Source organism: Diaphorina citri, unplaced genomic scaffold (assembly GCF_000475195.1).
Source record: "Diaphorina citri unplaced genomic scaffold, Diaci psyllid genome assembly version 1.1 scaffold194, whole genome shotgun sequence".
NCBI classification, from domain to species: Eukaryota; Metazoa; Arthropoda; class Insecta; order Hemiptera; family Psyllidae; genus Diaphorina; species Diaphorina citri.
Genome location: NW_007377631.1, coordinates 57,692 through 85,531, shown reverse-complemented (window position 1 = coordinate 85,531; position 27,840 = coordinate 57,692). Strand labels below are relative to the sequence as shown.

Here is a 27,840-nt window from a genome sequence, read left to right as displayed (position 1 = left end):
TGTATACTAAATTATTCTATTAGGTCTGTGTAATGTGGAGTGTTCTATTTTGGGGATCGACAAGAAATTCCCCGACACAAAATAAAGCAAAATGTGGAAACCAGACGGTTCTCGACTTTGATGTGCCAGCCGTATTACGGATAACGCAACTCAAGTTCAGCCAGGAAAATATGGCCCATCTGAACGGTGACTGGAAGCAAAAGGAACCTCCTGATTTAAAACGCGTATTTATTCCGCCATTAATAGAAGTTAATTTGCGATATGCTGGGCTAGATAAATTTGTAACTAAACCAACTACATCTCATATTCTACCTATTGTTCAATAATTTTGTCATTTAATAAGTTGGTTCCTTCACTAAATCACGGAATTCCCGACCGCATTGTCTGATTTCAGAAATGAGCTCCTCAAGGTTTTCAATTTCGTCAAAGAGGTGGATGTGTTCGATTCCAGAGATGAAACCAACTTGAGACTTCTGTCCAGGCCTGATCTGGGCATCACCTTCACCAAAATCCACGCCTGGAGGCTCACCCAGTATTCGAAATGCGTCTTCTTGGATGCAGACGTTTTAGTAAGTATATGTATCTATCTACTACCTCCATGGGCGGCAAACTGACACCATGCCATGTTTTATCAGTTACATTCGTTAAAGTTTTCGTGGAAAAAAGTAGACATCAATCCTGGTATAAGCCTTTTGGGGCATTATTTTTGAGAAATGGCCGCTTGACGAATTAAAGAGATCGATGGACCTTTAACAAAATATACAAATGGAGATTCAGATATTAATTTTCCCTTTTGCCACATTTAGAGCGAGGTTTACCAAACCAGAATTGATACCTACTTAATAGGTACAAAGTTCAATTCAAAATTATTGAAGTCAACTCCGACTTCGTAAAACGAGGTCTCAGGTATACCTAAGTACAGCTTTCGTATCAGAAAACATGAGTTGTCCCCAATGTTCATCGTACTAATAATTAATCATTAATGTCACATCGCCCAAGTCAAACATCGAAATTCCCGATGAAACGAATGGAAAGAATTCCAAGTTTGTGAATCAGAGGGCCTTATTTTGATATGGGCACACTGCGGCCGGTGTGCTACTGGCCTTGCTTTTACTTTCCATTCAGAAATCTATTTTCGTCAACTTGTTTGTGCGTCCCAATTTTTTTTCTTACGTTTGAACGAGAACAATTGGATTTAAATATGCCAATGTCTTCATGATGTGTGGAGATGATGCGAAGTGTACCGTGCAGTAGATCGTAGTAGATCTCCCGTTGCTGCTCCTTCTCCTCCTACACCTGTTGAGTCCCCAGCCACACCTGTAGCACCTGCTCCAAGCCCAGCAGTTACTCCTGGAGTAGCACCAGCAGTTACTCCAGAAGTAGCACCAGCGCCAGTCCCAGCAGCTGTTCCGGAAGCACCCCTCTCACCCCCTGCTGAAGCTGCTCCTACCCCAGCTGCTGCCGAAGCGGCACCCACATCTGCAGTCTCTGCAGCTATTGCATCTGCTGTGACAATTTCCGCAGCCCCTGCTGTCTCTTCCGCTAGTTCAGAGACTTCTGCATCTCCAGGTACTCCTCAAGTGACTCCATCAACACCCATCGTCACGTCTCCCACACCCCCACAATCTCCGCTCAGTGTGGTTGCTTCCAAACTGGAGAAGCTCGACATTGACCCGTCTGTACCGGAAACCCCACCAGCCGGTTCTGAACCTCCCGTACCTCCCAAGAGAAAAGGCAGCAAAGACAGTCACGCTGGGAAAAGTGGCAAGGGCAAAAAATAAATCTCGTCCTGGTCAATTCTGATTTACCTACCTAAATACTATATTTTTTACCTCTGCTTTTGGTTGGTCCTCTCATTGGATCGGTCTTACCTCATATAGGACTTCTTCTTTTTCAGATTTCTTGTGATCTTCTAGTTCTTACATTTCCTGGATACCTAAATAATACACTTTATTATGTTGTTTCTTCTTTCCTTCTCACTTTTCATACCTTACCACTTTATAACGAACTTAATATTAAATTTTCACTATGTTAGTTTGGGAGAATAAAAAAAATACTCATCTACTCGGATATGCCTACGAGTAATTTATCATGTTATGTTGAAGAGGCAGGACATAATTATAGGTATACTCATTACAAAATAAGAATACAGCATTTGGCATTTGTAAGATACCTATTCTATTAAAGGCCCAAAACCCGAAATACTCATTGTTTTTTAATACTCATTAGATGTTTAGTACCTAATTATTATTTCATATCTTTTCGACCAAGTTTGCTTCATTTCTCATGTTTTTATTTGAAAATAAATTTCAAAATTTTTACCTACGAAAATGCCTTTTTATTTTCTTATGTGATAGCTTACAATAGGGATGCCATTTTAGAATTATAATAGGAAGCTGAAAGAGCACTAGGTATCTAATTTGTGGATTTCAAAAATTGGTAGGCAGGTAGGTATCTACATAGTAAAATTATGTTCGTCTAAGAGTAAAAGATTAACTTAATAGTTAAATCAAGTTCTCATCTCATATCAAAAACAAAACATACCTTCGATGTGATTAATTTGGTTTCCTCTATTTCACTGGAAAATGTTGTTAATTTTTTGTAGGAATTCCAATTTTGGAAATGCTTCAAAATTTCAAATGGTCTTTTCTAAGGGAAACTATTTCAACAGCTCAGGTTTCATGCCATCTCACATGCTCCTAATCAATTTAAACAATATTAATGTAATTTTATTGTCTACGAGGATGAGGACGAGTAGGTAGGTACTGGTTATTTTATGTCATTAATTATTTGTATAAGTGCCTAACTTTCTATTGTACCTATAAGCAAAGCGCAAGTTTGATAACAATTCAAACAAACATGGCACATTGCATACACACATAGTTTTCAGGCGCTCATACAAATTATTTCCCTCAAAGTAGAAAAAGAACAGTGGCGTATTCGGTAGGGCCATGTTTCCCGATTTCTGTACATTGTACATACCGTTGATCCACCCTGCTTTCTGTGTTTATATTTCTACCATTTATTTAATCTTTATTTTACAGTAAAATCATACAAGTTCATAAAACAACAATAGACTGAAGGAAAAGAGGGCTCACAAAGGGTGTCTGATCAGTTGTTAGCAGTAGTGTTGGGTACTTTCGATCTTTGCCTTGAAAATAGGGGTATATAGTTGTATTTTCCTTTGGGAAACGGAACCAATTCCGATGGCGATCTTGGATTTCCTCTGGTTTAGTCTAAAGTACAGGCGCTATCACGCCAGAGGAGTCGAAACAAGCTGCAGAAGAGCGGACATTCCGAAAGGAAAACTTATCTAAGCAGGTATGGCAACGTAAGTGTAATATCTCAGCTAAGAGATACGAAGCTCGTATATCTCATGTCGGTTACCAGCATCCCGTGTACAAAAATCCGCCATATAGCCACTAGACGCAACACAACACAGTGTCTAAATTTAACCCAAGCTGGTAGACGCCATACACTGAAGGCAACGCTCTTATGCAATAGGTATTCCTCTGTATTCCGCTCCCAAGACGATGGAGCTCTATGTTTGAACGAAAAGAGAAAACTCTACGCTGAACGAACGGGAAGGGAAAATTCTACGATAGCCCTTCCCAAGACGATGGAGCTCTATGTTTGAACGAAAAGAGAAAACTCTACGCTGAACGAACGGGAAGGGAAAATTCTACGATAGCCCTTTCTTTCTAAAAAAGAGACAGTTTTACGAAGATGGGTAAAAATAAATTTCAATTGTATAAATAGACGATTTTAAGTCACAAATGTCGTCCCCCACTTCGATAAATTTTACAACTTACCAACCAATCTCCATCTTCATCAGAAGTACCTATACGCCTACACCATGCTTAACCACTAAGTACATCACTGAGGTTTTCACGACTTTTGTCGTAGGCCGTCAATAGTGGGGTATTTTGTATTTTTATACTCGGTGAAAGGTGTAGGCGAAGTCGAGACGCACAAAATACTCTGAAGAAATGGTGGAAAACTGCCCATACCCATTTACTCAAACTCTAAACGTAGAAGAAACACACTACCATCACGTCACGTGAAGTCATGAGAAGTCAGGAACAAGTAGTCAAAGTTTTCCCATAATATTGTAGGTAATTTCGTTCAGGACAGCTACACTACCATCACGTTACGTCACGTGACTTGACAGTAGTGTGGCTGTCCTGAACGAAATTACATACCTACATTATAACCCACTTGATGTTGCTAAGACTAATTAGGACTTTCTGAAGAAATAGGTATTTCTATTTGATGAGCTTAATCCCAGTATTATCAAATCATCATCTATCCTAGAATTAATAAGGATGCTTTTTACTTAACGTAGGGAGGCACTCGTATAGAGGTGCGTTGACAATCGACCAAGATCCATATAAAGTAGACGAGATCAAAGGGTTTTGTGGGAATGAAAACGCAGTTTATAGTGTGGAAGTGTTTGCAGGGGATGTCGTTCGATATCAGCTCGCCCACGTACTTGTAATTTTCTTCTACACCACTGTAGCAGAAATCAAAAACTCGTTTCTTGTTTTAACGATTGACCATAGTGTCCAATACTATGGACGCGGTTTTACAAGTACCTACATTTACATCTTTCCTTCCTCTTCCAGATTGTGCAGAACTGTGATGAACTATTTGATAGAGAGGAATTGTCCGCTGCTCCTGATGCCGGATGGCCTGACTGTTTCAACTCTGGAGTCTTCGTATTCAAACCCTCAGAGAGCACTTACAATGCACTTGTAGAATTCGCCCTAGTCAATGGAAGTTTCGATGGTAAGATTACTCTGCCAAAAGATTAATTTTGTGCTGTGTCGTTTGGAAGCTCCATGTTTAGAGCAGTTTGTTGAAAACCTACATTATTTAATTGTTTCTCTTTGGACCTCAGTTTAAAAGACCAGCTGATTCCCCGTTCTTCGCCACGGAAAATTGATTATAACTATTAGAGATCGGTTTATAGAGTTCAGCAGAATCATCTCTTTTTGCATATTTAGAATATGTAAAGGTGTGTCCACTGTCCACACATAGTCCACCGGCCATCGATCGATGTCGACTGAACCGTCCACACTGCCTCGACAACATGGATTGACCACGGCCAGTCGATTATGTTTGAACACACCTTTTAAAATATTTCTACAAAATTTCAGCTTTCTAGATGTTGGGGTTCTGAATCGATAGACTGAGCGATCAATGGTTGATTAGGTATTAAAATTTATACCTTTTTGACACTAATGCCTTTGCACCTCTAATTTATTTCAGGTGGAGACCAAGGACTACTGAATCTGTATTTCAGTGATTGGGCCACAGCCGATAGCTCGAAACGACTGCCTTTCATTTACAACATGTGTTCCACTTCTACCTACTCTTACTTACCAGCTCTCAAACAGTAAGTCCATCAAATTACAGGGTCAAATTTATTAGGGTCAAATTTACAGGAAAATATTCGATGGTACATTTGGGTCGACCTTTTGGTAGTTTTGTAGAGATACCTACGGTATAATTACTCGCTTGGATTCTAGAGTGTAGTTATTTCAACGCTGCAGCGAACTCATTTTGATGAGCCGCCCTGCAAAACTTTCTTCGTGTTTTGAGAGGTAGCTCATTCTACTAGACGTAAAGGACGTAGGTAACAATAACAAAGTATTGTCGATTTAAAACTAGAACTAGAAAGAAGGTTGCTATTCATTCTTTGGACAGATTCCCAAATTATCCTCGAATTTTGCAGGTTTGGTTCCAAAGTGAAGATCATTCACTTCATTGGTAGCTCGAAGCCTTGGCTGCAACATTTTGACTCTACCACGGGAGCTATCTTGTCCGGTGACTCTCATTTGACCAACTTTCTGCAACTGTGGTGGGACGTGTTTGTGGTACACGTACATCCCACTTTGACGACAGAAATGGTACGTCCAAAAAGTCACTTTGTTTTGCTTCATTTGTTGTTTACATAGATTTTCTATTTTTAGTTACATTTTTTGCATGCTTTTTAACTGAGAGTAGAAAATAATTCAGGATGTTATTTTAGACCCTGCTAATAGATCACCGTTATACAGTGACCCACTTTATCTGCAACTGTGGTGGGACGTGTTTGTGGTACACGTACATCCCACTTTGACGACAGAAATGGTACGTCCAAAAAGTCACTTTGTTTTGTTTCATTTGTTGTTTACATAGATTTTCTATTTTTAGTTACATTTTTTGCATGCTTTTTAACTGAGAGTAGAAAATTAGAAATGTAGAAAATAATTCAGGATGTTATTTTAGACCCTGCTAATAGATCACCGTTATACAGTGACCCACTTTGGACACCTTTGAAAACATTTACGAAAAAAGGGTCATTTTTAAGGCGAGGTACGCTTTTAGCTTGAGCACTTTCCTGCTTTCCCTATTCACAAATTCCCTTTTTATATTTCGCAATAATACACCTTGATTCCTTGTCCTTGCATGCCTCATCCTTACATTCCTATTCAAAAATTCCTCAGCAGTTTTTTAAGAGGATCTATATGTAGGTATGGAGTTCTTTTCTATTTTCCAAAAATAAAAATACCTATTAAACAAAGTTGCTTGCCTCTTATAAATCTCTTGTTTGGTAATTTGTTTTCCAAATCTTGATTACATCCCTGGTTGATTAGATAGCATACCTACTCACAATATCCGAAAAGAGTTGAGATTATGTATTTTATACCTAAATATACCTAACCTAATGTTTTAGTGAAGTTCAGTATAAAGACTGCTGAGGGGTTTTGACTTGCACCTTTCATGTTAACTAACCTGCATGATCCAAAAGCTTTGCACGCATATTGATTTAGACTTTCAGACAGTGTGTCCCACTTCTCTCGTAATATTTGGAATATGGAAGTTCTGAATTAGAAAACAAAATAATATTTGATTAAAATTTTACCACCTAAAAATAACCCACCGCATCATGCGACTTAGTATTTCACCTTGTGTTGTAAATTCACCCGCATGGATGTTCTCACCTAGATTTTTTTGTTTTTGTTTTCTGATTTGTGCAGACTGTTCAACGCCTCAGTAGTCTTTATAACACGTCTTCAGTAGAACTTTTGTTAGAACAATACTTTCCCACTCCCCCACCCTCCTTTGACCAACGTCCTTTGCCTCCTATACTACCCCCCTCATAAAAACAGTCTTGTAGGGATTAAACCAACAGCCTCCGGTTTACCAGGATCGTTTGACCACTACATACATCACCGTGGCAGTCAGGCAGGTCCTATTTCCTTTAGTCCTTGTGGTCTGGTTTCTGGTACTACGGTCCTATGCACCAAGCACCAAGTTTAGTTCTCTTGCATGAGTCAACAACCTCCGCTTTCCCCTACAGAGAGTCAGAGAGAAGAGGGGAAATACGTCTGGGGTCAGGGGATTCAGGGGAAATAAAAAAATATCAAAGTAATCAACAAATCAACTAAAAAAAAAAATTCAGTAAAAAAAATCATCTATTCGTGGTGTCGCGGACGGGGGTTTGCATTTTAATTTTAATTAATTATTCCTAGAATTAAATGGTTAATTCATTTAACATAATATCATAATAATTATGTTTATTCGATTGAAATTTAATTCAGAAACGGCTCGGTTGTGATTTGCAGTAGAACGCAGGGTACCTACATTGGTAGAACGCGCTGTGTGCATCAACATCAAGAATCAAGGTAGAAGAATTTCTTCAAGTGAAGGTGTGTTTCTGAAGTTTATTAGTTTTCAACAAAATTACCTACCTATTTCATTTCTGTTTGAGACAAATACCTACATCTTTAAAAATAGATTCATAACTCTCTTTGTGATTAATAAGATTTTTAGCTGGAAAAATAGTTTCCTTTTGAATTCATCAATTTTTTATTAGTTCTTGGATTGAATTTAAAATTTCTTACCTTACCATTAGCATAACACTCTTCACTTCCTGTCCTTTGTTATTGTGATTTAGAACCTGTAATCTGTATAATTTTATTGCTAAAATATTTATTTTTAATAATCCACATCAAATAGATCAATGTTTTTCTACATATAGTTTACAAACCTATTTATTTTACCAAGAAGATAGTTGTACCTACTTACCCTAACTCTGATAAATTAAACATCTAGTTCTGTGTAAAAACCAAACAAAGTTCTGTGTAAAAACCAATGCTGTGAATTTTGTTTTAAGTTATTTTTCTTGTTGGATTTTAAGTTATTACGTTAACTCTGTAACTTCACTATGTCTCAAGATGAGAAGAATCTGGTGCTCCGTGCAGATGACTCACAGAATGATTTGGACACCTTTGAAAACATTTACGAAAAAAGGGTCATTTTTAAGGCGAGGTACGCTTTTAGCTTGAGCACTTTCCTGCTTTCCCTAATATTCACAAATTCCCTTTTTATATTTCGCAATAATACACCTCAATTCCTTGTCCTTGCATGCCTCACCCTTACATTCCTTTTCAAAAATTCCTCAGCAGTTTTTTAAGAGGAACTAAATGTATGGGTTTCTTTTCTATTTTGCAAAAATAACAATACCTACCCATTTTTTAGTACATAGGTATATTTCTCCCATCTTTTTAACTTAAACAAAGTTTCTTGCCTCTTATAAATCTCTTGTTTGGTATTTTGTTTTCCAAATCTTGATTAAATCCCTGGTTGATTAGATAGCATACCTACTCACAATATCCGAAAAGAGTTGAGATTATGTATTTTATACCTAAATATAGCTAACCCAATGTTTTAGTGAAGTTCAGTATAAAGACTGCTGAGGGGTTTTGACTTGCACCTTTCATATTAACTAACCTGCATGATCCAAAAGCTTTGCACGCATATTGATTTAGACAGTGTTTCCCACTTCTCTCGTAATATTTGGAATATGGAAGTTCTGAATTACAAAACAAAATAATATTTGATTAAAATTTTACCACCTAAAAATAACCCACCGCATCATGCGGCACAGAATGAGTCCCTACGGGCCCTCTTTGACAGTGTACTTAAACCAGATGCCACCCGGCAACTACAGAAACCTCTCAACATGAGGAACTTGCCCAAATCTTTCTTTCAACCTCCTTCCACTGGCTCTAGATCTCCGTCCACATTGACCCGTCTGTACCGGAAACCCCACCAGCCGGTTCTGAACCTCCCGTACCTCCCAAGAGAAAAGGCAGCAAAGACAGTCACGCCGGGAAAAGTGGCAAGGGCAAAAAATAAATCTCGTCCTGGTCAATTCTGGTTTACCTACCTAAATACTATATTTTTTACCTCTGCTTTTGGTTGGTCTTCTCATTGGATCGGTCTTACCTCATATAGGACTTCTTCTTTTTCAGATTTCTTGTGATCTTCTAGTTCTTACATTTCTTGGATACCTAAATAATACACTTTATTATGTTGTTTCTTCTTTCCTTCTCACTTTTCATACCTTACCACTTTATATAACGAACTTAATATTAAATTTTCACCATGTTAGTTTGGGAGAATAAAAAAAATACTCATCTACTCGGATATGCCTACGAGTAATTTATCATGTTATGTTGAATAAGAGGCAGGACATAATTATAGGTAGGTACTCATTACAAAATAAGAATACAGCATTTGGCATTTGTGAGATACCTACCTATTCTATTAAAGACCCAAAACCCGAAATACTCATTGTTTTTTAATACTCATTAGATGTTTAGTACCTAATTATTATTTCATATCTTTTCGGCCAAGTTTGCTTCATTTCTCATGTTTTTATTTGAAAATAAATTTCAAAATTTTTACCTACGATAATGCCTTTTTATTTTCTTATGTGATAGCTTACAATAGGGATTTCATTTTAGAATTAGAATAGGAAGCTGAAAGAGCACTAGGTACCTAATTTGTGGATTTCAAAAATTGGTAGGCAGGTATCTACATAGTAAAATTATGTTCGTCTAAGAGTAAAAGATTAACTTAATAGTTAAATCAAGTTCTCATCTCATATCAAAAACAAAACATACGATGTGATTAATTTGGTTTCCTCTATTTCACTGGAAAATGTTGTTAATTTTTTGTAGGAATTCCACTTTTGGAAATGCTTCAAAATTTCAAATGGTCTTTTCTAAGGGAAACTATTTCAACAGCTTAGGTTTCATGCCATCTCACATGTTCCTAAACAATGTTAATGTAATTTTATTGTCTTTACGAGGATGAGGACGAGTAGGTAGGTACTGGTTATTTTATGGCATTAATTTGTTTAAGTGCCTAACTTTCTATTGTACCTATAAGCAAAGCACAAGTTATAACAATTAAAAAACATGGCACATTGCATACACACATGGTTTTCAGGCGTTCATACAAATTATTTCCCTCAAAGTAGAAAAAGAACAGTGGCGTATTCGGTAGGGCCATGTTTCCCGATTCCTGTACATACCGTTGACCCACCCTGCTTTCTGTGTATATTTTCTACCATTTAATTTAATCTTTATTTTACAGTAAAATCATACAAGTTCATAAAAACGTGATCTTCTTCTGCCCACACATTCATGCTTGCATGAACATCTGTGATGGGCCTTACTTGGGGGTTGTTGCAGTCAAGTCCCAAGTAACAACTCAGAAAGGTGTTTTGTTTTCTGTTATATCATTCAAACAATACCTTGCATCAGGTTGGATTTGACTCAATTGTTAATTGAATGCTCTTATCATTTGAGGAGTTTCAACTGTAAGTTACTGATAACATGCATTAGCATTGGCTCAACTCATGCCCTGACTTGAGTACACCTGAGTGGAAAATAGCTATTTACGAGGTCTCTATTAACACTTTGTGTGCTCCGTTGCTCATGAGTGACAGCCACTTTCCTGAGGGACCATGTCTCATTGAGTGTTGCCTCTTGTCTCTCAATATGAGCAACGTGTGACCAGTGTCACCAAGAAGTGGCATTCTACCTTCAATAAACTTTCTGGGTGTCATTTTGTAGGTACATATTAAGTAAGAGAATCCTTTGTATCTTGCCTCTTGGGAATGATGACATTTCGAGCTTGGTAGAGAAAGTACCTACAAGGTTAGTGGGTGAGATGTTCCTGTTCCCTGCCTACACCTACATTAAGTAGGTATGTGCCTACTTAGTTCTAGTTTCTAATTCAGTTTCTACTTAGGAAGTAACAGTTTTTAGGGATCCCTGGTATCCTAGAGAGAAGGGGTCAGTGCAACATGAGATGATTGTTTGGAGAGTCTAGGGGAGTTTTGGGGGCCTGTCACCAACTTCGCTCTCCCCTCTCCTCACCCCTCTGCAGAAATTAAGTCGTACATAAGTTGATGCTGTTTGTATTTTCTGCATAAAGAGTAATTACTTATGAACTGAAAAGTTGTGCAGAAACAATTTTTAGAAATAAAAAGCTCATTTTATCTCATCTCTATGGGATACACTAAATGTGCTTAAGTATATCATGATACTCAGGCAGGTAATATTCTTTTGGACTGCCAAGTTTCCAGCTATTCATCTACTTAGACCAGAGTAAGTAGTAGACTAGAGCTAATACACAATGGATAACACAGCTACAGAGAGTTCTCATATTATTCTTCCAAGTTATACACGATCTGAGCATGCGTCGAGTTTTTCATATTTTGCATCCTCTCGTCAGACCGCGGTAGAGGAAGCTATGACCGCCCTTGACATTGCCTGCAGCTAGGTAACGACACTTTCTCTTTGAGGTCTTCCCACGGCAGAGAGGTACCTCGGTAGATTTGCTGGTTGGTTTTCCTGCTATTAGAGACGGATTATTATTCCCTGTAAGGCCCTGCTTTAAAGTCGGATGGTGGAGTTAACAAGAGGATCATTTCTATTCTACGATTCTAAGGCTGGGACAATTTCATGTTACCTCAGAGACGAAGCCGGAACAGTCTCCAAGCATTCTCAGAGACGACTCAAAGGCAACAATAGACCCGGGGGTTAGGTAGCCAAGTCTGAAGGAAAAGAGGGCTCACAAAGGGTGTCTGATCAGTTGTTAGCAGTAGTGTTGGGTACTTTCGATCTTTGCCTTGGAAATAGGGGTATATAGTTGTATTTTCCTTTGGGAAACGGAACCAATTCCGATGGCGATCTTGGATTTTTGACATCTACATACCAAATTTCAAGTCTCTAGCTCTTACCGTTCTCGAGATATTTTGTTTACAGACAGACAGACAGACAGACAGACAGACAGACAGACAGACAGACAGACAGACAGACAGACAGACAGACAGACAGACAGACAGACAGACAGACAGACAGACAGACAGACAGACAGACAGACAGACAGACAGACAGACAGACAGACAGACAGACAGACAGACAGACAGACAGACAGACAGACAGACAGACAGACAGACAGACAGACAGACAGACAGACAGACAGACAGACAGACAGACAGACAGACAGACAGACAGACAGACACACAGACACACAGACACACAGACACACCCACGGACCAATGGCTGAAACTTTGGATTTAGGCTCTAGGGACCCCAAAACGTGTTTTGGCACTAAAAACTGACCATCGAAATTTTGACCCGATTACATTACTTTCCTTCCTATAGGATAAGGAAAGTAAAAAGGGACAGTTTTACGAAGATGGGTAAAAATAAATTTCAATTGTATAAATAGACGATTTTAAGTCACAAATGTCGTCCCCCACTTCGATAAATTTTATGACTTACCAACCAATCTCCATATCAGAAGTACTTACACGCCTACACCGTGCTTAACCACTACATCACTGAGGTTTTCACGAAGACCCTTGAAGTTTGTCTTTAGAAAGTTACATGGGAAAGAAAATTTGTAGTGGTATTTGACTTTTGTCGTAGGCCGTCAATAGTGGGGTATTTTGTATTTTTATACTCGGTGAAAGGCGTAGGCGAAGTCGAGACGCACAAGATAATACTCTGAAGAAATGGTGGGAAACTGCCCATACCCATTTACTCAAACTCTAAACGTAGAAACACACTACCATCACGTCACGTGAAGTCATGAGGAGTCAGGAACAAGTAGTCAAAGTTTTCCCATAATATTGTAGGTAATTTCGTTCAGGACAGCTAGACTACCATCACGTTACGTCACGTGACTTGACAGTAGAACGAAATTACATACCTACATTACTATGGGAAAACTTTATACTACATCTATCTAACTCCCCATGACTTACGTGACGTGACTTTATGGTAACTAGTGTGTTGTAGGCCGTCTACCTTTACTTGCAGAGTCCTGTAGTAAGCAGTGCTTAAGTTTCTAAACTGCTTACTTAATCTATCTAACTCCCCATGACTTACGTGACGTGACTTTATGGTAACTAGTGTGTTGTAGGCCGTCTACCTTTACTTGCAGAGTCCTGTTGTAAGCAGTGCTTAGTAGGTAGTTACACATTTAAGTACTCCTGAGTGATAGTGATAGCAAGATAGGTTCTAGGAACCCCCTGTCCCCTCCTAACCTCAATCATTTCTGCTTACACCTCCGCTATTGTGAGGAAGGAAGCGTGTCCACTTGTTCCTGTCATTAGTCATTAGTGTTAACCCTTATCTACACACTGTTCAGATTGATAAGTAACTGAATGGATCATTTTGGGTTTCCTGGAATATCCTGTCTCCAATATCTGTGTAAACCTAGTGATTCAGTGAACTATACACTCAAGAAAGTGCCTCTACGGGGAGCCCCAAAGGTCCAATGGGGTCCAAATTTTGATGTGATGTGGTGAATTAGTCTGTCAAATTTTGAAGGTTTGCGAAGTTTTCCTTGTTTTGAAATTCAACTTTATTTAGAATCAGGTAATCATTGAGTAAAATTTACACAAGGCTGTACATTATCTTCTGATGCGGCAAACCTCTTTACCTCTCTCATCAGCCAAAGTTGTCTATCCACAGATATTACAGACAGATATATGTTCGCAGATATACAAAATCGAAAGAAATGACTGCTGATGATAGGACTCAAGAGAGGAAGTTCTATGTTGTATCCTCGATATCTCTTCTGATGATTGTTCAGAATTTGAGATCAACTTGGAGGTTTAGGGGTAGATCATTACAAATTTTTGAGATCGATGGCCTAATGAGAGGCCTCTCCTTTAAGAAATGGGTTTGGGTGAATTAGGCATAGGCAGTCAGGTTGATACACTTTCATGTCCTGATGAATCCTTTCCCAATTGGACTTTTTTACCCCTTCATGTAAAGTTTCAACAGTGAAGTTGTAAGAGTAACTTTTCAGAGTTTAATCCAGCTCACCCATTGAGGAATTCCCGGAATAGAGGTATCTTTGTGGATTGATGACTGCTTTGCTTTTATACCCTTAGTTGGTTACCAGTTTGACGATGTTTTCTAACACATTGTGTGGTACGGTCTCGAAACCTTTTCGTTGATAAACTGCAGTCCTAGAGAGTTCATTATATCGAGTCTATTTCGCATGTCTTCACGGTTGAAGGTTTGTAACTGAATGGATCATTTTGGGTTTCCTGGAACATCCTGTCTCCAATGTCTGTGTAAACCTAGTGATTCAGTGAACTATACACTCAATAAAGTGCCTCTACGGTGAGCCCCAAAGAAAGGTCCAATGGGGTCCAAATTTTGATGTGATGTGGTGAATTAGTCTGTCAAATCTCGATATCTTGACCAGTGTCTTGCGGAGAATTATGTGCAATCTCTTTTCACCAGACAAGCAGATTTTCTTTCTTGTTTGAAGTGGAACCAATGGGTTAGTGACACCTTTTTCGTTTCTCACATGTCGATGTCGTGTCCTTCGCTGTGGTCATTGTTAGATGCTGATGACACTGGGAGGATCCTGCCATATACTTGGCTATATTTCTCTACGCACTCTCCTGGTCTATTCTTTTCCTATGTGATATGACGTGATGTGATCAGTTGATCACTGATCCATATTATTGGGGTTTTCCTCATATGTGATCTCCTCTGAGTTCACCATTTTTAAAGCTGACGATCGTACCAACAATCCAAATGGAGTGATAGCACGCCAACTACGCGATGTCAATGTAGAAACCGTTTGCGATATTTTGGAGTGATGAGACGATAGATTTGCAACCCAATTATCATCTTTATGGAAAGATGTTCTATGTTTTAAAGCTGACGATCGTACCAACAATCCAAATGGAGTGATAGCACGCCAACTACGCGATGTCAATGTAGGAATGTAGTAACCGTTTACGATATTTTGGAGTGATGAGACGATAGATTTCCAACCTAATTATCATCTTTATGGAAAGATGTTCTATGAATGTTCAATTTTCCCGTTTCCAACATCAAGGGCATGCCACTCTTTGCCCAAAATGTTCATAAAGCAAATGTCGTGTCCTTCGCTGTGGTCATTGTTAGATGCTGATGACACTGGGGGGATCCTGCCATATACTTGGCTATATTTCTCTACGCACTGTCCTGGTCTATTCTTTTCCTATGTGATATGACGTGATGTGATCAGTTGATCACTGATCCACATCATGGGGTTTTTCCTCATATGTGATGCATAAAGCAAACGTGACACGTTCAATACCTTACATCACTTCGTCAACTGCACACACGAGAGTTTTGTTATCTAATTGTTTTAAAAAATCTATGGGTAGGAGGTACTAAAAGGCACAAGAATATGACACAGGCTAATTGTTCCTATGAGTCATACGATCTCGTTCATCAAAGAGAGCCACTGTCTAGGTATACTAAAAGGCACAAGAATATGACACAGGCTAATTGTTCCTATGAGTCATACGATCTCGTTTTAAAGCTGACGATCGTACCAACAATCCAAATGGAGTGATAGCACGCCAACTACGCGATGTCAATGTAGGAATGTAGTAACCGTTTGCGATATTTTGGAGTGATGAGACGATAGATTTCCAACCTAATTATCATCTTTATGGAAAGATGTTCTATAAATTTTCAATTTTCCCGTTTCCAACATCAAGGGCATGCCACTCTTTGCCCAAAATGTTCATAAAGCAAACGTGACACGTTCAATACCTTACATCACTTCGTCAACTGCACACACGAGAGTTTTGTTATCTAATTGTTTTAAAAAATTTATGGGTAGGAGGTATACTAAAAGGCACAAGAATATGACACAGGCTAATTGTTCCTATGAGTCATACGATCTCGTTCATCAAAGAGAGCCACTGTCTCTGTCTCGTGAAATAAGTTCAGTACGAATGACTGTCCTAGTGTTGTCAGCATTTGTTTCATCACTGACATAGCCTCCTCCATTTGTAACATGCAGGAATCCTTGTAACCTGTTTGCATCAACAATACATTCTCATGGAAATAAATAAATAATAAACATTCGTAGGCTTGTTTAAAAAGGTTAATCACAAAAATGTGGTCACTTTATTTGTAATATTAAAAAGTTAGAACTTTCAAGGGTACACAAAAATGAAAACAGATCGCTTTTTTCATTTTCCGTATTTCCCTTATCCGCTTTGCATAATAGCAAATCATTATCCAAATTCACCACACTTAATAAAAATTCACCTAAATAATGTCTTCTTCATGGTTCACTGCTTAAAAAAAGTTTTTTCTGCATTTTTCCTCTCAGTTCTAACCTCCAAATACCTATAGTTACAGTTAGATCAGTTGTATTACTTTCTGACAAAAGAAAGACGAACCTATTTGAATGCTCGGTCTCTTTAATTTTAGACTCTCCCAATATAAGGCAGGTAAGTAGGAATAGGTTCTCTGGAGGGTCCATTTTCTCTGATCCAATAATAGCTTCGTCCTTTCAGCGCTCGCTCGCCTAGTAAGCTAGAGGTTCCGGGTTTAGATCCCAATCCATTTTGACCACAAATTTCTAGTGGAGCTTTCAGTTGGATAAAATGAGTTGCTATATATTCACAGTGAAGATCAGATTTTATTGTTGGGGAAAAAGTCAAAAAGATACCTAGAAGCTAGAGGTTCCGGGTTTAGATCCCAATCCATTTTGACCACAAATTTCTAGTGGAGCTTTCAGTTGGATAAAATGAGTTGCTATATTCACAGTGAAGACCAGATTTTATTGTTGGGGAAAAAGTCAAAAAGATACCTAGAGTTAAGGGAAATGGAATTCTTTAGCTCACTTGCCTCCATCCCACCTGATCTAAAAGCTCAAATAAAAACATTACGACAAAACTGGAGTGAGGAAATCATCAATAAATAATTAACAAGGTATAAATCCCCGAGTAATTAAGTTTAGAAAGTACAGAGCCAACGTTCGCCATTAATTTTTTTTTGCCCGTTGCTATAGCTAATTAATTATCCTTAATATATTGCTGATAAGCTGAACATTGCACTAATGGTATACAGTAATATATCATGTCTGCGGGTTCTAGAGGATATTATCCTAGATACAGGACAGGATGAGGTTGTGGTCTGCCTTCTAATGTACCAAGATGAGACTGAAAAGTCCCTTTATCGAGTACGTGTACACGTAGGGTAGGTATTGCGGTGGATAAAGCATAAGTTATTCAGTACTCAGAAGGTACAAACATGTTTTTCACTATTGAAATGTTTCTTGGATGATGTGACTGATGGCAGCAGGCAGTAGCTAGTACTGTCCCTGACTCCTTGATAAGCATGTATAAACACGGTTAACGTAATCTTTCGCGGATTTCTTTATATTTTGTAAAAAAAGATCGGAGACCGACCTAAATCAGTTGCTCTCGTCTTTTAATGATTCATCACAATTATATTGGTCTCTACATGGGCCACATTCATTTGTGGAGTCTTTTCATTCACGACATGAACAAAATCTTCGAGAAGACCAGAAATAACAGTTTCTCAGGGTATCATGAGCCACGACAGGCCAAGGCATTAACCATTCTGTCGGTTGAGCTTTATAATTGTTGAGAAACCCGACACTCTTGAAGCGTTTGCCTTTGAAATGGGAACAGTCCGCCCCCTTTGCCCCGTCATGCTTGCCTAATGGCCCAGGTATTGTATAAAACATGTGAAACATAACTTGCAAGTTGCAACTCTTACGTCGAAGCATTTCACATGCACTGAGAGAACTCTGAGCTACGAGCACTGGTACAGCTCATCTGTTTGGCTTGACTTTAGTCTGACCTATTGTTGTAAAAGTTAGTCACATTTTATTTTTATTCTCGTTATGAATAGGTCGACGGTTCGTCCTCAAGATTGTAGTTATAAAATTTCTCAAGACTCAACGTGCATAGAGACTCATCTTCGAGACCGTATTAAGAACTTAATGAGCACGGATGTGTCCTTATTAAGAGTAAGTTCCTCTCCTTTGGAAGTGAAATGAAAAAAAATAGAATGAATCAACACCTAATAAGTGGAACAATGGGCAGACAGAACGTAATCTCCGTTATGTTATCAAACTTGGGAGTAGTGTTCATGAGTAAGAGTCCCATTTTGAATCTATAAATGGGGACTGTAATTTATTATTTGATTCCGTCTAGTTAAAGTTGACGATTGGATCATACACTTAATAAATTGAGATATCTACCGTCACTGCTTGGTCTCTGAAACATCATGTTCTTGTCTTTGATTAATTCTGTTAGTAGTTTCAGGTTTAAATTGAGGTATTGAGAGTAGAGTTGTCTTTTAGTTATCTAATAGCTATCATGTTTCGATAGAGTTACTCAAGGGAAGTTTTTTTTTCTATCCATGGGAGGTTTTTTACTTGGGTCGCTGTGTAAATCTAAATGAGGAAGGAGGAACTATTTCACATTAATCTTTAAAAGTGCTCTAGAAAGGGATTAAAAGTTGAAAGTATTCATTTGACTTTGGCTAGCCTGACTACTGCCGACAGCATGTCTAATAAAGTAGGGCGTTGTACCAACGTTTTCATTGGTTGATCTTGAATATTTTCTTCCTGATTATCACATCAGTTTCCTCGTTGTCAAATCAGCAAGTTATCACGGTACTGATTCTCTAACCTTATAACTCGAACCGTGTTCCGTGCCCAATAGTCTAAATCCAAGCCAATATCTCGAGTACCTGTACCGGGTCGATCTGAGATACGCTTGTATGCCGTTGGTCACCCCGTTATCTCGAGGACAGTATTGGGTTCCAGAGGACACCCTGTATAAATCACAGAGCGAGTAAAGATAAATGTAGCTTGCGTAAGTGTTGCTTAACGCCCGCGGGCACACTTGATTCGATTTGCATGCTGTATAAAGACGATTTTTATATTTCTTTGTCTTGTACTTGTATATCAGCTGGTCACTAGACAGGCTTGGTGCAAACAGGAGGGAAATCTAGGGTGTGTGGTAACTGGTGATGGTGACACACATCCTTTTGAATATGTCTATCCTGTTCCTTGGTCAGTATTGTGGATTGACATAGGGACCATCTCAAAGTGAGAAATTCCCATGTGTTTACCATACAGTCTAGGCCTAGTGGTGAACCCCATTTGAAACATTTGTAGGTTCTCTTCTGGTGTTTTATTTAGGTAATTTTAGTCCGTTGATTTAGGTCATACTGACTTGTTTCCTGTTGCAACCCTCATGATGCATTTTTGTTTCGTGTGAACGTACTTCTTTAAAAACTGTTCGTTTTATTCCGTTGAAAGCTCCCAAATTTTACAATACCAACACTTGATAAGTCTAACGTATACTTACTACCCGTGTTTATCATAGGGTGTACCGGTATAGCTTTGTTTCGTGTGAACGTACTTCTTTAAAAACTGTTCTTTTTATTCCGTTGAAAGCTCCCAAATTTTACAATACTAATACTTGATAAGGCTAACGTATACTTACTACCCGTCTTTATCATAGGGTGTACCGGTATAGCCATAAGCTCGGGCCCTGGTCCTCGCATGCACGCCATAAAATAATATCCTACCAGAGGACACTGCATAGGTCCTGGCTTGAGAGCCAGAGCTCTGCCACCCAGACTTGACAATCTCGGTGGCAGGTCTGCGAAATATTCAGCAAAAAGCTGTCGAGCGTTCGGCCATGTTGAAGAGTACCAGGTCTCCTGTGGTGCTACTCAGAGAGGCTGTGAATGAGAGAAATTAGTACGAGTATATCCATATCCTTTGCGAACTCTAGCTTTGGGTTCTACTCAGTTTGCAGAAACTTCAGAGAGGCTGAGAATGAGAGAAATTAGTACGAGTATATCCATATCCTTTGCGAACTCTAGCTTTGGGTTCTACTCAGTTTGCAGAAACTTCGGAGAGGCTGAGAATGAGAGAAATTAGTACGAGTATATACTCTGCGAACTTCTAGCTTTGGTTCAATCAGTTCAATGAGAAGTTTTAGAACCAGTAGGGTGTGTTGTGGTCAGACTCCAATGGTGATGAAATGGTCAATCCCCGGACTGGTTGGGTTTGTTCTCTCCGATGTTTTATTCCTCACTGGCCAAGGCAGCAGTAGCACCAATTAGCCAATCACAAATTAGGTATAAGTTTTAGGTGGCCGCGGCAAGAGTCCAAGATATCTACTAGAAAAGGCTTTGTTTTCGATTCTTCCTGTTGGCTAACTATGAAAACCAGAAAGGATAGGTATTATGTAATGCTTGTTTATTACGAGAACACCAAGTTGGGATTGGCTTTTGACTTCTAATAATATTAGATAAGCTTTTACCATTAACATCTTTCTATTAAAAACATGACTCTTTGCCCAAGTCCTCTTTGTGTGACCAGTTGATCATCATCACTTAGATAAGCTTTTACCATTAACATCTTTCTATTAAAAACATGACTCTTTGCCCAAGTCCTCTTTGTGTGACCAGTTGACCATCATCACACAATAGCCCTATTAGATAAGCTTTTACCATTAACATCTTTCTATTAAAAACATGACTCTTTGCCCAAGTCCTCTTTGTGTGACCAGTTGACCATCATCATACAATAGCCCTACTATTATATTAGATCCAAGAAGAAGACAGTTAACTTGTTAAGTATAATTTTTTATCTCCAAGATGACTCCGTTTACTGCATTACTTATTTAGCACTCATCCATTCGTTATCGAAAAAACTTGACGATGTTGTTCGGACGAAGGCTGGTAATGACTTCATATGTGTGACGTGTTTATCGTGCAAGCTACCTACATGTCTCAATCTAATTTTGGTCCACATGACCTCATCGTAATATCTCGGAACAGATTCATCTCTACTGATGACGCTACACACTGGGACATCATTGACCAAGTCAGCAAGTAGCCAGAGCCAAGAGTTTTTACTTTACGAGCAGTGAAGTTCTTTTCCTTGAACTTTTCTTAATACGAGTAGCATGGGGAGTCTTTGTGTTGTTGTAGCAAAGCTATGAAGTCATCTGTTGATGGTGGTAATCCGAGAGCCCTGTTCTTGTTTCTCCATGGTCTCTCAATGGATCTCTTTCTTTGTTGAGCAGTTCCTACAGTCGTTTCTAATGATGGACTGATTTTGTGCCTCTTTCTTGTTTGCAATATCACCAAATACCATACACGGGATCTGTGTATCATCAGAAGATCCTAAAGTTTTCCTTAAGTAATGTCTTTTTACAATCACTTATACCTACTTTCATACACTTATTTTTCAGTGATTGGTTATAAGAATAGATGCCAATTAATTTTTACCAGAGGTATTCTTGTCTGCACTTCTATTTTTTTATTTGTTCAGCAAAGGGACGTTTTGTTTGGTTGAAAACTAGTTTGGTGAAGTGGAACAGATACCTACTTGAAATATTCCTAGTAACATCGTGTATTCCATCATTATTACCTACTCATGCCAAATAGTTTTGTGATAAGGGGCCTTCAGTTTTGCAGCGATAATGATAAGATTCCTTGTTCGGGTCAAGTGTTTTTTTAGTTTTGGGTCTTGGCATTTCGTGGAAAATCAATAAGAACCACACGATTTGATCCTGAACGAATTGCATCGATGTTTTTCTAGATTTGTAGAATTCTGTGAAGTTATTTGTCCCCCCCCTCCTCTATGTTGATCAAAACATTTTAAATGCCCAACAGATTGCACATTTGAGACCATTACATTGTTTCCTAATCATAGCTAACTGTTGTACATTTCCTCTCTAAGAATTATTCGACAGACAGACAGACAGACAGACAGACAGACACACAGACACACAGACACACAGACACACCCACGGACCAATGGCTGAAACTTTGGATTTAGGCTCTAGGGACCCCAAAACGTGTTTTGGCACTAAAAACTGACCATCGAAATTTTGACCCGATTACATTACTTTCCTTCCTATAGGATAAGGAAAGTAAAAAGGGACAGTTTTACGAAGATGGGTAAAAATAAATTTCAATTGTATAAATAGACGATTTTAAGTCACAAATGTCGTCCCCCACTTCGATAAATTTTATGACTTACCAACCAATCTCCATATCAGAAGTACTTACACGCCTACACCGTGCTTAACCACTACATCACTGAGGTTTTCACGAAGACCCTTGAAGTTTGTCTTTAGAAAGTTACATGGGAAAGAAAATTTGTAGTGGTATTTGACTTTTGTCGTAGGCCGTCAATAGTGGGGTATTTTGTATTTTTATACTCGGTGAAAGGTGTAGGCGAAGTCGAGACGCACAAAATACTCTGAAGAAATGGTGGAAAACTGCCCATACCCATTTACTCAAACTCTAAACGTAGAAACACACTACCATCACGTCACGTGAAGTCATGAGGAGTCAGGAACAAGTAGTCAAAGTTTTCCCATAATATTGTAGGTAATTTCGTTCAGGACAGCTACACTACCATCACGTTACGTCACGTGACTTGACAGTAGTGTGGCTGTCCTGAACGAAATTATATACCTACATTATTATGGGAAAACTTCATACTTTGCAGCGATAATGATAAGATTCCTTGTTCGGGTCAAGTGTTTTTTTAGTTTTGGGTCTTGGCATTTCGTGGAAAATCAATAAGAACCACACGATTTGATCCTGAACGAATTGCATCGATGTTTTTCTAGATTTGTAGAATTCTGTGAAGTTATTTGTCCCCCCCCTCCTCTATGTTGATCAAAACATTTTAAATGCCCAACAGATTGCACATTTGAGACCATTACATTGTTTCCTAATCATAGATCCTGTTCCTTGGTCAGTATTGTGGATTGACATAGGGACCATCTCAAAGTGAGAAATTCCCATGTGTTTACCATACAGTCTAGGCCTGGTGTTTTATTTAGGTAATTTTAGTCCGTTGAATTAGGTCATACTGACTTGTTTCCTGTTGCAACCCTCATGATGCATTTTTGTTTCGTGTGAACGTACTTCTTTAAAAACTGTTCTTTTTATTCCGTTGAAAGCTCCCAAATTTTACAATACTAATACTTGATAAGTCTAACGTATACTTACTACCCGTGTTTAATAAGTTCTTTAAGACATCATCAGTAAAGTCTACTCGTTTCAAAAGCTGTCTACAAAACTCTACATAGAAATTCAAGCACCTCACTTGAAAGTCATGAAAGTCGTTATAGAACATAGGATCAAGTTCATGTTTCAATGTCACTACATCTGGACCAAAGTACATTTCATCCAATTGTAAGAAGTATCTGTTCTCTTCTGGATTCAATGATGAGATGGGTGTTTGATCTACATAGATTGGTTGCATATAATATTTAAGAATAGTTTTCAATTGATCTTCTAAAGATGATAACAAGGCAGGAAGACAATTGTTTGTGTTTAGGGACTCGTGAGTAAGATTCTTGGTACTAGGTAAGAAGAAATTCAAAAATAAGAAGTAGGCTTTGATGATGGGATTCCTTAACGTTTGTAAAATAGTTTCTGCTTTCTCCTCTCTATCTTCAACCGTAGTCCTTGCACTGGTTTCAAAATATGAAAGCAATGAGTCCCAATTTTCTACTATTCTCTCAACAACTTTGAATATTGAAATACGATTTGTGTTGCTAAGCTTCTGTGAATTTCGAAAATTTACATTGAAGATGTTTTGAATTCGTTTAAGTTCAGGCACACGTTTTGTAGGTTTTTTCTTGTGGGTAAATTTAAAAATGTCATTACAGAGATCTTCTAGAGGTGTTGGCAGCTCCTTACATGCTTCAGAAGCACACAAGTGAAAACTATCATAGACACAGCCAGGGACATACACATACTGATTCAATTCAATTAATCTTTGTGATGGAGGATCTGTGCATGTTGATGAGTTATATTGTGACAAAGCTAGTAGATTTGATACAGGGACCTCAATTCTTCCTAAGAAAGACATAATAGCTTGAAACACCTCCATACTATTCCAGGAGTTTTCAACATCAAGAATATTGAGAAATGAGTCTTCTACATCTCTGATATCCTCATTGTAGTAGCGTGCAATAAGTGTAAGAAATTTTTGAGCATCTTCAATAATTAATGAGAAAAAATTTGATTGGAGCTTTTTTGAAAGAGAATTGAGTGTATCATCAGCCAAAGCATTCTTCATAAGGTATCCAGTCTTGGTATGACTACACTGAATATGTTGCAACACCTCACTGTCTGGGTCCAGAGCTTTCAGTAGTCCAGGCAAAGTGTCCATTATAGTTAATGGTAAGTTCTGTTCTGCTACGTAAGCACACAATCTCATTTCTGCATTCCTTACAGTATCCATATTCAAACGTTTTTTTGGAACTAGAAGAGAATTTTTACTTTCCTTGTTTGTCATTTTAGGCTTACCCTTGTGTGTCAATTCCTGTTGGGCTCTTGCTAAAGCTTGTCTCTCAGCATGTTCTAGTCCTTGTTTATGTTTAGGAGTTTGGCCATGGCGAAGCATTATACTTTTGCTGCCCGACAAGTAACATTTGCAATACTTACAGAATGCTCGAGCACTGGTACAGCTCATCTGTTTGGCTTGACTTTAGTCTGACCTATTGTTGTAAAAGTTAGTCACATTTTATTTTTATTCTCCGAGCACTGGTACAGCTCATCTGTTTGGCTTGACTTTAGTCTGACCTATTGTTGTAAAAGTTAGTCACATTTTATTTTTATTCTCGTAGGTTATGAATAGGTCGACGGTTCGTCCTCAAGATTGTAGTTATAAAATTTCTCAAGACTCAACGTGCATAGAGACTCATCTTCGAGACCGTATTAAGAACTTAATGAGCACGGATGTGTCCTTATTAAGAGTAAGTTCCTCTCCTTTGGAAGTGAAATGAAAAAAAATAGAATGAATCAACACCTAATAAGTGGAACAATGGGCAGACAGAACGTAATCTCCGTTATGTTATCAAACTTGGGAGTAGTGTTCATGAGTAAGAGTCCCATTTTGAATCTATAAATGGGGACTGTAATTTATTATTTGATTCCGTCTAGTTAAAGTTGACGATTGGATCATACACTTAATAAATTGAGATATCTACCGTCACTGCTTGGTCTCTGAAACATCATGTTCTTGTCTTTGATTAATTCTGTTAGTAGTTTCAGGTTTAAATTGAGGTATTGAGAGTAGAGTTGTCTTTTAGTTATCTAATAGCTATCATGTTTCGATAGAGTTACTCAAGGGAAGTTTTTTTTTCTATCCATGGGAGGTTTTTTACTTGGGTCGCTGTGTAAATCTAAATGAGGAAGGAGGAACTATAATTTATTATTTGATTCCGTCTAGTTAAAGTTGACGATTGGATCATACACTTAATAAATTGAGATATCTACCGTCACTGCTTGGTCTTTGAAACATCATGTTCTTGTCTTTGATTAATTCTGTTAGTTGTTTCAGGTTTAAATTGAGGTATTGAGAGTAGAGTTGTCTTTTAGTTATCTAATAGCTATATCATGTTTCGATAGAGTTACTCAAGGGAAGTTTTTTTTCTATCCAAGGGAGGTTTTTTACTTGGGTCGCTGTGTAAATCTAAATGAGGAAGGAGGAACTGTTTCACATTAATCTTTAAAAGTGCTCTAGAAAGGGATTAAAAGTTGAAAGTATTCATTTGACTTTGGCTAGCCTGACTACTGCCGACAGCATGTCTAATAAAGTAGGGCGTTGTACCAACGTTTTCATTGGTTGATCTTGAATATTTTCTTCCTGATTATCACATCAGTTTCCTCGTTGTCAAATCAGCAAGTTATCACGGTACTGATTCTCTAACCTTATAACTCGAACCGTGTTCCGTGCCCAATAGTCTAAATCCAAGCCAATATCTCGAGTACCTGTACCGGGTCGATCTGAGATACGTTTTCATTGGTTGATCTTGAATATTTTCTTCCTGATTATCACATCAGTTTCCTCGTTGTCAAATCAGCAAGTTATCACGGTACTGTTTCTCTAACCTTATAACTCGAACCGTGTTCCGTGCCCAATAGTCTAAATCTAAGCCAATATCTCGAGTACCTGTACCGGGTCGATCTGAGACCTCGTTGTCAAATCAGCAAGTTATCACGGTACTGTTTCTCTAACCTTATAACTCGAACCGTGTTCCGTGCCCAATAGTCTAAATCTAACTAAGCCAATATCTCGAGTACCTGTATCTCGAGTACCCGGGTCGATCTGAGACACGCTTGTATGCCGTTGGTCACCCCGTTATCTCGAGGACAGTATTCGGTTCCAGAGGACACCCTGTATAAATCACAGAGCGAGTAAAGATAAATGTAGCTTGCGTAAGTGTTGCTTAACGCCCGCGGGCACACTTGATTCGATTTGCATGCTGTATAAAGACGATTTTTATATTTCTTTGTCTTGTACTTGTATATCAGCTGGTCACTAGACAGGCTTGGTGCAAACAGGAGGGAAATCTAGGGTGTGTGGTGACTGGTGATGGTGACACACATCCTTTTGAATATGACCGCGGGCACACTTGATTCGATTTGCATGCTGTATAAAGACGATTTTTATATTTCTTTGTCTTGTACTTGTATATCAGCTGGTCACTACACAGGCTTGGTGCAAACAGGAGGGAAATCTAGGGTGTGTGGTGACTGGTGACGGTGACACACATCCTTTTGAATATGACTATGTATCCTGTTCCTTGGTCAGTATTGGATTGACATAGGGACCATCTCAAAGTGAGAAATTCCCAAGTGTTTACCATACAGTCTAGGCCTAGCGGTGAACCCCATTTGAAACATTTGTAGGTTCTCTTCTGGTGTTTTATTTAGGTAATTTCTTCTAGTCCTTGTTTATGTTTAGGAGTTTGGCCATGGCGAAGCATTATACTCTTGCTGCCCGACAAGTAACATTTGCAATACTTACAGTATGCGGTATGACTATTATCATCTGGTTCTTCTATCCATATTCCCAATTCTGAATCACTGTACCAATTTTTATTGAATTTCTGTTTGTAACATTTCCTGATTTCTTCCATTCTGAAACAAAAATTAAAATTTATAGGTTAGTTAGAAAGGTTCTATCCATCATAACCATAAGAGTTGCACTACCTGTGGCTTGTGGCAGTCTATCTACCACTGATTATCATAGTAGAGGGAATTTAAACAAAATCCTTTACTTGGTATTCTTACACAAGTAATCTGCTACATAGATGGTACCTACTAACTAAACAGGTCATCCTAGGTTTACTCTGTGACTACAATAGCTTGGAAAAGTATTGCTTTTTACTCTGCAGGTAAACCATAATTTGCTCTAGACAACACCAGAGCGTTCAGGAATTGGCCCCTCTGACTATTTTACTTAGGCACCTACCTACCTACCTAGTACCTAGAATAGTAGTGGGTAGTGGAAGTCTGGAAGTTCATCACTGACAGTTACGGTACCTACCTACCTCTTTATTAATTGAGTCACTTACCTGCACTTCACAGTAGTTGATACGCTCCAAGACAAATTATTCTTTCAAAATAAATTACCTACTTTTGAATGGGATAAACTTGATTTTAAAGAATAAAACAAATTAAATTATTAAATGTAGAAACTACCTACCTAGAAAGTGTAAAATATTAACCTCCATCCTTTTTAACCTCTTCTCTTTTCTTCTTTCCATTTTTGTTTTGTTCTCGTTTGTTTACACTCGAGTATTTGAGTCGATGTGCGCATGCGCGCAGACCGGTGTGACGTCAGTCAAGGCTG

General features: G+C 38.4%; 2 protein-coding genes and 1 long non-coding RNA gene across 3 annotated transcripts; 2 read left to right on the top strand and 1 right to left on the bottom strand.

The window, feature by feature from the left end:
* Positions 1-359: 359 nt before the first annotated feature.
* On the top strand, positions 360-7,151 carry LOC103505781 (glycogenin-1-like; the record flags this gene model as incomplete). Its single annotated transcript, XM_026821021.1, has 5 exons — positions 360-569; positions 4,626-4,788; positions 5,272-5,398; positions 5,738-5,912; positions 7,026-7,151. Coding segments are annotated over 5 exons (801 nt in total), but the record flags the coding sequence as incomplete, so codon positions are not given.
* A 9,314-nt stretch (positions 7,152-16,465) lies between these two features.
* Positions 16,466-18,408, top strand: LOC113465990. Its single transcript, XR_003390547.1, has 2 exons — positions 16,466-16,709; positions 16,853-18,408. It is a non-coding gene; the product is annotated as an uncharacterized LOC113465990 (long non-coding RNA).
* A 1,419-nt stretch (positions 18,409-19,827) lies between these two features.
* Positions 19,828-27,686, bottom strand: LOC103505779. The gene is made up of 4 exons (XM_026821020.1): positions 27,563-27,686; positions 26,944-27,125; positions 23,199-24,575; positions 19,828-19,898 (listed from the first exon to the last, which is right to left on the bottom strand). Exons 2-4 carry the CDS (start codon positions 27,122-27,124, stop codon positions 19,828-19,830), a joined length of 1,629 nt encoding a protein of 542 aa, XP_026676821.1. The 5' UTR covers position 27,125; positions 27,563-27,686.
* Positions 27,687-27,840: the final 154 nt, after the last annotated feature.